The 11,733-nt window shown below is 39.4% G+C and overlaps 1 protein-coding gene across 1 annotated transcript; it reads left to right on the top strand.

The window, feature by feature from the left end:
* Nucleotides 1-2,111: 2,111 nt before the first annotated feature.
* On the top strand, nucleotides 2,112-5,565 carry EIF6A (Translation initiation factor IF6). The gene is made up of 7 exons (XM_087693196.1): nucleotides 2,112-2,311; nucleotides 3,264-3,360; nucleotides 3,489-3,574; nucleotides 3,666-3,710; nucleotides 3,820-3,950; nucleotides 4,942-5,052; nucleotides 5,238-5,565. The coding sequence occupies exons 1-7, from the start codon at nucleotides 2,302-2,304 to the stop codon at nucleotides 5,493-5,495; spliced, it is 738 nt and encodes a 245-aa protein (XP_087549322.1). The 5' UTR covers nucleotides 2,112-2,301; the 3' UTR covers nucleotides 5,496-5,565.
* Nucleotides 5,566-11,733: the final 6,168 nt, after the last annotated feature.

The following is an 11,733-nucleotide window of genomic DNA, read 5'->3' on the forward strand; positions in this document are numbered from 1 at the left end:
ATAATATGTGTGTCAAACCGATGTGATGCCTCACCGCTTCTCATCATTGTCGTGCATCTCTCAGTAGTTGTGTGTAAGGTAACACTCTCCACTGCAAGATTTGGAAGAACTTGTTGTATCCTTCTATCCATGCCAATGACACGAACCTCCTCGGTGGTACCTTCCATTGCAATATGCTCTTCAATAGTATCAATCAAGGGGTCTACATGGTTTGGTGGTTACGATTCATATTCAAAGAAATATTTTCACTATAGTGACACAAGAAATGCCTTGGCTATATTACTTCAAAACATAAAATATTTTGGGTGTGGAGAAACCAAATTAATTGGTGATGAGGGCCGATCTTTTCTTGACCTCTCTTCAACAATATTCGATGAGCACTTGCTCTTCTATTTTCTTTTTTCAGTAACCACACTACTAGTATTAGTTTCCTATGAATCTATTATAGTCTCTTTATTAGGAGACAACAAAGTGCAATATATGCTTTTAAAAATGCAACTTATTTTACTTACCATGCCTCTAGATCCTTGTGTCTCTTGTGCTTGTTTTTTCCTTGAGTATTTTTTGTACAAACCCTTGTCATTGGAGAGATACTCACCTTCTGGATAGTCGAGGAAAATAGGGCATCTTAGATATGCCTCCTCATCCCACTTTTGCTCTATCTGGTAATCCTTATACATGCATTGATCCTCCTACAGGTTTTCCCAATCCTCACATTCTCCCAGCAGAGTTTGTATAGTCTCCCCTCTCCATCTACCCATACATGAACCTGACTTGCAAAGTCACCATTGCATTTCTAGAATGGATTGGCAAGATAGCACCACAAACATGCTATAAAGAAGGATATTGTGAACTAGCTGTACAAAAGCCTCCATGCTACCAAGTTTGTTGACTTCTGTAACTCAAAAAGTGATGTGTTTATAAAACAACAATGTTTCTAGCTATTTGGAGAGGATTTTTGCAATTCTCCCTGCGTTACCTTGTCAACTAAGTCTATTTGCTTTAATTTGAGTATTTTAATAATCACTTATTCCTTATACAAGATCACATGCCTATTAACTCTTGGACATTGACTTATTTGACTTCCCCTTCTCCTCTTAAGTTTAACTTCATTGCTTGTAAATAATTCAATGAATCAAGCCTCTATAGTGTCTCTAATTCTCATCTAACATGTCTTACTTATGTGTAGACTCTTAAATGCATGAAGTTATGGGTTCTCATCTATCTTTAAAGTATGGATATAAAATTGTATGATACCGTCACTCACAATAGCCAATATATGTGACACCATGGCATCCTTTGTCCCATACACAATGTACATCATACATGCCATAGTGGTTTTTAGACTCATATGGGAAAAATTTTAGACATCTAGAAATGTTTGAAAAATAGATGTTTGAAACCAACATTTCAAACTCGACTTTTTTGGGGCCCTAAAATATTTGGAGAAATTTAAAATAAAAGGATGATTTGTTTTTTTTTCTCCATTTTCTAGTTCGTGAGTGCATGCAACTTACAAATCACTTTCACTGAGTGAAAACAATTGATTTTAGCTTGCACAAAGCATATGAATTGTGGGAAATATAACTGCCTGCCTGGAAACATTGTTGCCTCAGCAAGAGTGCAATGTATTTAGTGTGCACAGTCAATGTTCGCAGCCTAAAGGCCGAAAGTTGAAGTTTGATCTCTCTCCTCCCCCCTCTCTCTTTCCGAGTTATCTTTTTATTTCAAAATTAACACATGGTATCTCTTATGATTTATCAAAAAATTGTTTTAAAGATGCTTATAAGATAAGTTTTTTTCTCATAATGTGTTAAAATATGTTAAAAATTAGGGTTACGTATGATTCAGGCCTAGGGTTTGAATCATATTGTCTTACACATTTGCGTTGATTCACGCATGGAAAAACTGTGACACATACATACGCTTGTACATGAAATTGATTCTCTTAGGTGTACTTCACACTCTAGAACACAAAGACAAGAGTTGAGGGCTATTGTGACAAAAATATCACATAATTGGTTAGGGTTAGTGTGACTATTTAGACTTTCGAAGACAACGTGTCCCTCAAGCAATTTGCACTCTTTCAAGGGGGTTCTTTTGTACTAGGCTTAACGTAACTCGAGGGTAGAGTCAAAGGCTAACCAGCTATAACATCGGATAGCAGACACTGGTATTTGGCCTCCTTTCACGAAAACAAGAAGAAAGGAAGCGTATTTGTTGTCGTCCTTCTCTCGTCCAGGGTAACTCCCCTCGTCGCAGTCGTCTCTGCAGACACAGAAGATAACCTCAACATCTGCCATGGCTACAAGTAAGTATCATCATTTCATCATTTCTATGAACCGCTTTCCAGCACAAGGAGCCACAATCGTTTTTATCTACATGGCCGTAAGGGAGATGCCAATGGATGATGTGTGGGAGCATGTGTGATCGGTTTCCGTTCATAGATGTTAATGAATGATTTGTCTGTCAGCGATTTCCTGCGGAGATGGTTACCCTAGGAAGGCTGCAGGATAGAGAAAACATAGGTATTTTGGAACGTTTGAAAGCGTGCTCAGTAGCATGCAAACACGGAGTCTGACTCCATGTTGTGCTCAATGTTTGATGGGTGTGAAACTCGAAATGATGCTTTTGCTCTTTGGAAGAAACAGAGCTGTTCAAGCAAAGGTCTGCCCTTGAAGAACTTATGGTAAAATTTGGAATAATAGATGAGGCGGTAGAAGGCTGGATGGTTGAAAGATGATGGATTGTGGCCTTTTCACCATTTGGAGAGCTATGCATGGATTTGCAAAGATTTTCACATTTGGAGGACTGTTGTTCAAGGATCTGAGAACTTCTGGATACTATTTGAACATACATCAGTTGTAAAGTGTCAAAGGTGTATTGTGCACTATGTTTGATGGATCCAAAACATAAAATGATGGTTTGTAATAGTATCATCACTGCTCCTTGTGAGGAATGGATGAAGATGATGGATGTGACAATGTCACTGTTTGTAGAGTCTCATAATTGTGAGCAATTAATAATTGTTTTGACAAGCTTTTCTAATAGGAAATATGCCGGATAGAGTTGGAAATTGAGAAAACTGGCTCATAGCACACGCATCAGAAGAAATAGAAACTGTTGGGTAAGGACCTGAAAGGCTTCAGGATAGTGTTTGTACATAGAAATTGGGTTGAAGAGAGTGTCGAGTTACAATGGAGGAATGAGCTCACCTTTTATTCAAACCCAATCACTTTTAACATTCAGTATGCGTATTTCAGGGACACAATTTGAAAACAGCAGTGATATCGGAGTCTTTTCAAAACTCACCAATGCCTATTGCCTGACTGCCATTGGTGGATCTGAAAACTTTTTCAGGTGTATGGACTATGAATTTTGTTAATACATGACACTTGACTGGCATGTACCCTAATGTTTGACAATGCTTGTGGCATTTGACTATAGTGTGCTATACTTAGCTAGTATTGGCTTTGGCTTTGGTCCAGTACTTTTGAAGCTGAGCTGGCGGATACTATTCCTGTTGTGAAGGCATCAATAGCAGGAACACGTGTCATTGGTCGCATGTGTGTTGGTAAGTGCTGTGTGCTCTGGTTAGTGCATTCTCACTTTATAAATCCGTCAAAGAAAGTCGTCATGATGCACTTTCTTGTTTTTACTCTCAGGAAATAGGAATGGTCTTCTTTTGCCCAACTCTACTACAGATCAAGGTCTGCAGTTCATCTTAGATCTGTTTGATAGCAGCATCCATCGTTGTATAAGTCCTGAGTTTTGCACTTGGATCGTCAAGCACTGACCGCTTTTTTATACTTATTGAAGAATTGCAGCACATTAGGAACTCTTTGCCTGACAGAGTTGTGGTACAAAGAATTGATGAACGGCTGTCAGCTCTTGGAAACTGTGTATCATGCAATGACTATGTGGCTTTGATTCACACTGATCTGGACAGGGTATGCATGGTTTAGCTCTCCATTCTTATCTGTTATTGAAATAATATGTATGGTTTAGCTCTGCATTCTTATGGTTATGGCTTATTGAAATAATTGATTGCAAGGTTTGACATCTCTGCACTGATGTGTAAATAAAGGTCTGAGTTCTATACTTACAGATAGATAGCTTATGATATCTAGCTTTGAATCTTGTGGAGTTATCTACTGCAGTTGTATATATATAAGGGATTATGGGCCTCTATGTTGGAGCTCTCAAGACCCTAGTAAGCTCGGTGTTTTCTATGAAGTATTTTGAAGTTCTCAAGGCCTGAGCTCTCCATTATCATCTTCTAATGGTCTGTAAAGCATGTGTAATGTGCTAAAACCAGCAAGCAGAACAGCTGAACATTTTGACCTGTTCGTATAGCCTAGATTGAGTGCTTCAGCATTTGATTGGTATTCTGATTATAGTCTGGATTGCATCAGGGTCTACATAGATCGAGATATAGCTTATGAGGGCTAGATAGACAAATCTAAGAGAAGAAATCAAAAGATAAGTCAAATAGGAGGGTACAGAAGAGCAAATTGGATAAGAAAATTAGATAAAAGTTGAAGGATTTAGGTCTTTCGGACACCAAGAAAAAAAAAAGTACTGTGAGATATGGCAAAGAAATGGCCATGAGACCAAGACTTGTTGGTAATATTATCCTAATGTTAGGAGGGCACAATAGATGCTAGTGATGCAACCTAGGCCAAGACTTATTTAGCTAGCTGCAGTCAATCAGGTGTAGACAGCCTTGGGAAAATGTAGACAAGACAGCCTTGGGAAAATGTTCGTCCATAGCAGCAAACTACCCAAACCATAAATTAATTGTACCATGCTGGAGGGGTCTTATGCTTTGTTATTATACTGTTCTTGATTGACTGCATAAGATCCAAACTTGCTTCCAAGTTGATTGTACTTCCATGTCTGGCTTTGCCATGTTCACTCTTGAGCTGTGAGTCATTGCAGGAGACAGAGGAGTTGCTTGCAGATGTCTTGAACGTGGAAGTCTTCAGGCAGACAATTGCTGGAAACATTTTGGTTGGGAGTTATTGCGTGTTCTCAAATAGAGGGGGCTTGGTAAGTGGTCTTGAATAAAGGGGCTAGTTGTGTTTGATTTTCCAAACTAATACACGAGTTTAAGTTCGTTGAAAGAATGTGGATCACGTATATACTCACTTATGCTTACAATGTGCCTTTGAGAGTTTCAAGTTGATCTTCTGTATTCTTTATGATAGTCAGTTGTTGGAGTTTGTTATAATCAGGTCCATCCCCACACATCGGTAGAAGATTTGGACGAGTTATCCTCATTATTGCAAGTGCCTTTGGTAGCTGGCACTGTTAATAGAGGTAGCGAAGTGATTGGGGCAGGCTTGGTTGTCAATGACTGGACTGCATTCTGTGGCTTTGACACTACAGCAACGGAGCTTTCTGTTATTGAAAGTGTATTTAAACTTCGCGAAGCCCAACCTAGTGCAATTGTGAAGGAGATGCGTGCATCTCTTATTGACACTCTTGCATAAGGCTTCTTGACCATAAATGCGAATTGAATCATGTTTCAAGGTTGATCAACTTCCATTTTTTTTGAGTTTCTACCATGGCACATGCTCATTTATGGTCATTTCTATGCCTGATTTTTGGCAGTTTATGGTGATGTATCGGTTTGTTGTCTAGATGCAGAGTAGATAACTTGTTCAGTGTGTGCTTCTTTGACTGCTGTCACACAGATTTGTAAGTGGCTCCAGAACCTCGCCATGAACCAGCACACTTCACTTGAATCCCTGAAGTTACTTCGGGACATGCCTGTATTGCTTGTTCTCAATCAGCCTTCGGTTGCAATTGACCATGAACACCCTAGGCTCTAATGATCTCACAAAACACTCCATTGGCAAGATGTTTCCTCATTCCTTCTGAGCAGGGAAAGATGGGATAGTGAACTCACGATCCCTTGTGGGTGCTTGACCATGATGCCTTGGCTTGCCTTTAATTCAGCTTTAATGCTGTTGACAACACAGAAAGCAGCCGGTTTCTCATTTAAAAACTACATTAAAAAAATCTTTTTTGCCATGTCACCACTTTTTTTAATGATCTGCCTTGGGAAAAATGTTAAGGGCAATTGGCATTGCCAGCCTTATGAGTTTCTTGCCACAGCATCCTAACTTCCATATGATTATCTGAATACTATGCACTACCTTCTCCCCTACTAGAGTTATGGCTGTCCCCAACACCCTAGCTCCTTTGCACATTTGAAGCAAAGGTAAAAGAGTCCTTGACAAGCTAAGACTCATCCAGCTAAGCGCCTTGTGCATTAGGTAATCTTTAATCGACTTTTGAAGCTTCTTTCATTGTGTACCTTATACTTGTGAAACAACCCTTATTTTGGCAATAATGACTCCTAAAGCTCGTCAACGTTTAGGATCTCTAGCTCCTCTTGATTTGTGGTGGTGGTCAGAATGTCTATGATACTTTGCAAGATTGCTCAAATCCAACTTTAGATGCATCTTCCAAGTAGAGGGTATGTGTAAAAGGGGCCCATTCTTTCGAGGGGATAGCTTAGATGGAAACTCCCCTCTCTACTTAAAAGTGTTCTAGATCTTGAGATAGTACCATTGACTTTTTTGTAATATTAGCTTGAGTTGATGTTGGTTAGCTTGCCTTTGTTGTTGCACTTGTTGGACATTTTCTCAAAATTGCTTCAACAATTGGTTTATGTTTGCAATTTGTTGATCCATTACATAGTTGTCAATACAAGTCCTCAAAGCACAGTTGAAGTTGTTGCTAACTAGTTATCTATAAACTATCTCACATGGTGTCTGCTTGGTATAGATTTGGATTGTATAATTGATTGCATGCTTAAACGATGTTAGATACTCCTTCCATGTAGCTTAATTATTTTGATAGTAGTAATGAAGCACGGTAATCATTGCTTGATGCGATCTCTCTATCTAGGTGGTCTCCAAGGTCTCGAGTCTTGCCTTGGAAAGACGTCTTCTAAGTTGGGCTTCTTGGGTCAAGCCTTAGCAATATGCTCTATTTTCTTACATGTTAAGTACTTGTTCTTTCTTTAGCTTCTTTTGCTCCTCTCAAGTAGCTACCTTCTTGAAAGCATCTCTAGTACTCATGGACTTTGTCTTCTCTTAGGCTAAAGTAGTAGCGAAGCCAAGTATATCTGTTGAAAATATCAATGAAGGATATATAGTAACGAGCACCACCAAACGAAGCATTATGAGACGGATTCTATACATCTGAATGTACCAACTGCAAGGGTTGTGAGCTATTCCGTACATGTCTCATAAATGGAAATTGTGCTTGCTTATCCATCTGACATGTATCACATACATGTCCAAAGGCATGATACTTGAACTTAGGTAGTCCAAGCACAATCTCCTTCTGTTGCATAAATTTTAGCTTTTGTACATTCACATGGCCAATCTGCTTATACCATATCTCAACATTTTGTATAGCATCATCATGTGCAAACATGGTTGATTTCATTTTTGAAATAGACGCATCAAGAGAAAACATTCTACCATCTCTTCGGTCTTTAGTTATCAATTTGCAGTCATTATCATATTCTTCAACAAAGCATCAATCTCTATTAAATCTCACATGCAGATTTTGTTTTGCCATTTGTCCAATTGACAAAAGATTATTGGTTATTATAAATACATGTAGTACATCATGCAAGCTTTTTTTCTTGTCATCAGACATCAACGGAACAATTCCTGTGTGTCGAATGTCATATTGGGTGTCATCCCTAGTCCACACATAACCATGTGAGCCTGTAATTATCTCATCAAACCATTCTTCATGGGGTGTCATATGATTTGAAGCCCCTGAATCAATGTATCATCTCTCATCTTTGTTCTGTCTAGATGTATTCTTAGACATATGTTGCATGGCAAACAACCTGTCAAATTGCTCATCATGAGCACTACTAAAAGATGCATAGTGCCCATACTATTTGCCCTTTGCCTTCATATATCCCTGCTTCTTGTAACAATCCTTTGCAATGTGTCCATATCTGTCGCAGTAATGACAGTCCTTATCTCTGTTTGATTGATCATTTGACTGCCATGAACCAGATCCACCACCTCTACCATGGGGTGATCTCCCCCTGCCTCTAAATCCGCCAGATCCACGCTGGCCCTGTGTATTTGTGCCATGCCAAGCATTCTACTGATGCTGTCCATATGTGTTTTGAGTGTCTCCTCGACCTTGAAAAGAGTCGGCCTCTGCCGCCTTTGCCACACTGGCTAGAGTAAAGAACAGTCTCTGCTTTGAAACGTACTAGAACTTGTATTCGGCCCAAGCTTAACTTCCTCATGCAACAGCAAAGCAATTAACTCATCTCAATCAGGGGATTCAGCTCTCACAAAAAATAGACGTATCAAATGCTTTATACTCTTTGCCAAGTCCATTCAATGTCACTGCAATCATATCATTCTCAGACACTGAAGATCCAATGGTGGCAAGCTGATTTGCTATGTTTTTTATCTCTGTAGTGTAGGCTTGAATGCTTCTTCCATTCCTAGACATTATTGGACTGTTGCTTCAGCTGAATCTTTTTTGCATGTGTTACATTTCCATAATTCTTCATGAGTATGTTCCATGCATTCTTTGGAGAACTACATCCAGTAATATGTATAACCATAGCATCTAATATACATAAGGAAATTCAATGTAACACCTTGTATGCTCTCTCAGTCCATAGCTTACGAGCCCTTTTTTGATCATTTGTCGGATTCCTTTCATGCATTTCAGGTTTAGCCTCATCACTTGTACATAAGTCCTAATAACCTTTGCCAACCAAAAAATTCATCATACAAAACTTTCATAAAGCAAAATTTTTGTTGTCTAGCTTTTCTCCCACAATTTGAGTGATATTATCAGTGCCTTGAGCATTTGCCATAGTTGCAGCTTAGGTATTCAGTGACGTATACAACCTATAAGTATTTGACTCATTTTCTTACAGTTCAGGATCAATTTCTTGCTATTCAGGACAGTTTTCATGACAACCTACTTGTTGTAAACTCTATTCCAACAATGAAAAAACACAATCAACTGAGCATAAACCAAGCTCAAATAAGTTCAAAACATTCTATGGTAGTGGCAAAACATCCCAGTAACAAACTATATCCATACAAGTATCAATGTTTGTACTGTATGCAAGTAGCAGTACCAAATACAACCTGCCCACTGCTATAACTAGCAGTATTTTCTATGTTAAAAGAGTATTCAGACCTCAAAACAACCCCATTTAGTGGTCCAAGGACTTGAGGTTTTAGCCCCTCAAAGATCCTTTAGGATTTAGAGGTCAACTTTGTGGTGAAGCGAATATCTAGGTGCCTAATGGGAATGTGCATACCCTAACTATGAATCTATCACTACAATTTTTGTGCTTATTGCTAATCTCAGTATGGGTGTCCTATCTAGATTACTTCAATATCCTAAGTATGAGATATCCTACTACTCATGCAAGCTACAAATGATGTGAATTGTGATCACAGGTGTATTGTTCCCGATATCCTAGCAAGATATAGCTTCTACAAAAAAACGGGATGCATGCATAATCTTCTTTGATGATGTTTTCTTCAGATCTGATATCTTGATATCAAATGGCCACTGCCAAACCTTCAGGCTTCAGGTGTTCAAGATCTGATACCATGTTGGAAGAGAGGGAGAGAGACAGAGTGGAGTAGAAGATGAGCCTTAGTTCATTGTTATTCTTCTTCCATTATTCTTCCATTATTCTCACTGAAAGAGACTTACACACATAGGTATGACTAACCAAGAATAATTGTGGTTAAGTCACTGACTGAAGATAGACTGTATCCAGCTAATGTCGGTCACACACATAAAGATAGACTGACTGAAGAGTAGCGGGAGCTTAATATTCTAACAGGTTGGGGGTTGGCTTTGAAGCTAAGGCTAGGGCTAGGGCTAGGGCTTGAGTTGGGGGTTGGGGCTTGGGTTGGGGTTGAGGCTCAGTAGATTTAGGGCTAGGACTAGGGTTGGGGATATAAGGGCTTGGTTTGGGATTGGGGATGGAGCTAAGGGCTAGCATTGATGGGATTCTTGAGCTATTCATCATCGTGACTATGTGTCCCTCTTGTAGGAGATATGAGAACTTGGCCTAGCTTGTGGGGTTAAAGAGGGGATGGCAAGTATGTCCCATATACGATGGTTTGAGATCTTTATGGGATTTAAAAACCTATCATAATAAAGTTGCAAGTAGAGAAAGCTAGGGAAATTCCTGAGTGTGAGAGTGATCCTTTGGGTATGGGTAGCAAGGAAACATGCATCTTCAAAAAATTTGATGATGAATTCTTCAGCTATCTCTTGAACTGTGAGGGCTACCAAGTGTTAGATGTGTTCAATACCCCACCCTCATAAGGTGCCACCAATGATCCATGGTTCTCTAAGTTGTAAGGCCCATTATGAGGAGAAGCCATGTGTGAGCACAGAGGGCCTTGACTTGTATATCGAATGAGGTCTAAGTGACCATATGAAAAAAATGTGACTTTTGTGGATCTAGACTTTGGGTTAGATAGAGTAGTTATGATGGTAGCAACTTGAGGCACAATGCATTGAGTTGTGGGGTTGGGAGTTATCAAGAAACCCCTATTTTGGGATCTAGGGGCCGCAAAAGTGGCCCTTGGCTAAGGGATCTTAGGGGAGACTAGCAGCCCCCTTGATGGGGATTTGGGGGCAATGCCCTTGACCCGTCGACAGTAATATTCCCTCATTGACCAAGGAAAGTTAATAATATGGTCGGATAGGCCGACCAAACTATTGTTCCAAGCTATAAAAGGAAGACACCTCCCAAGCCATCGTCAATCTATCTTTCACCTTGTCAGAGTTCTTTTAGCTATCCTTAAGCTCTTCGCATATTATCTATCTTGATCACCATCTAAGCTTCATAGAGTGGAAGAGCATAGGTGGACATAGCTATCTTTGTATTAGTTTGCTTTTAAAGCAGCTTTTGTTCTTCTCATATTTGCAGTGTGTTCTCTACTCCTTGCTCAGATTCTGTTTGTTGTGCCGTGTAATTTCTACACTAAGAAGGTCGGGTCCATTGCATATCTATGCCCCAAATGTGCATTGCATGTTGGCGTAGGATGACTAGGGGTTCTCTTCAACTTATACATCTACTTGTATGGTAATATAGGTTTACCATTTGGTAAGAAAACCAAGTTCCGTGTATGATTTTTCTATAATGAATCAAACTCAAACTATATGGTCCTCTCCCAAGAGTGACTATCACCTTTGCACATAGCCCATAAGTAAGGGCTCATCAGAATCTATCTGCAAGACATAATGCATAGAGGGATCAAAACAATCAAGTGGATATAAGGCTCTAGTAGAGCATCTCAAAATCGGCTTTTGGGCCTATACTACATGTCCTCTTTGTCTGACATCATGATCTTGCACAATAGGTAGATCCTAGGCCACTACATCATTAGTTGATGTAGGCTATCCAATTGGATCTAGTTATATTATAAGAAGAGGCTTCTCCTGAGAGATCACTCTGCATATCTCAACCGCATGCCTCGGTCTCTTATGCATCTTATCCTCATGAAACACATCATGGTTGTAGATAACCTTTTGAGCGTGCGGATCCCAAAGGCGATATCCCATCTCACATGCATTACCATATCCAAGAAAGATGCATTTGACAGACTTTAGATCCAACATGTTGCATTTAACTTTGAAAATATGGTAGAAAGTCTTATACATCCAAAGACTTGCAAGTGTGCA

This window comes from Lygodium microphyllum, chromosome 14, assembly GCF_053477565.2.
Source record: "Lygodium microphyllum isolate KBCC chromosome 14, Lygodium_microphyllum_v1.1.10, whole genome shotgun sequence".
NCBI lineage: Eukaryota > Viridiplantae > Streptophyta > Polypodiopsida > Schizaeales > Lygodiaceae > Lygodium > Lygodium microphyllum.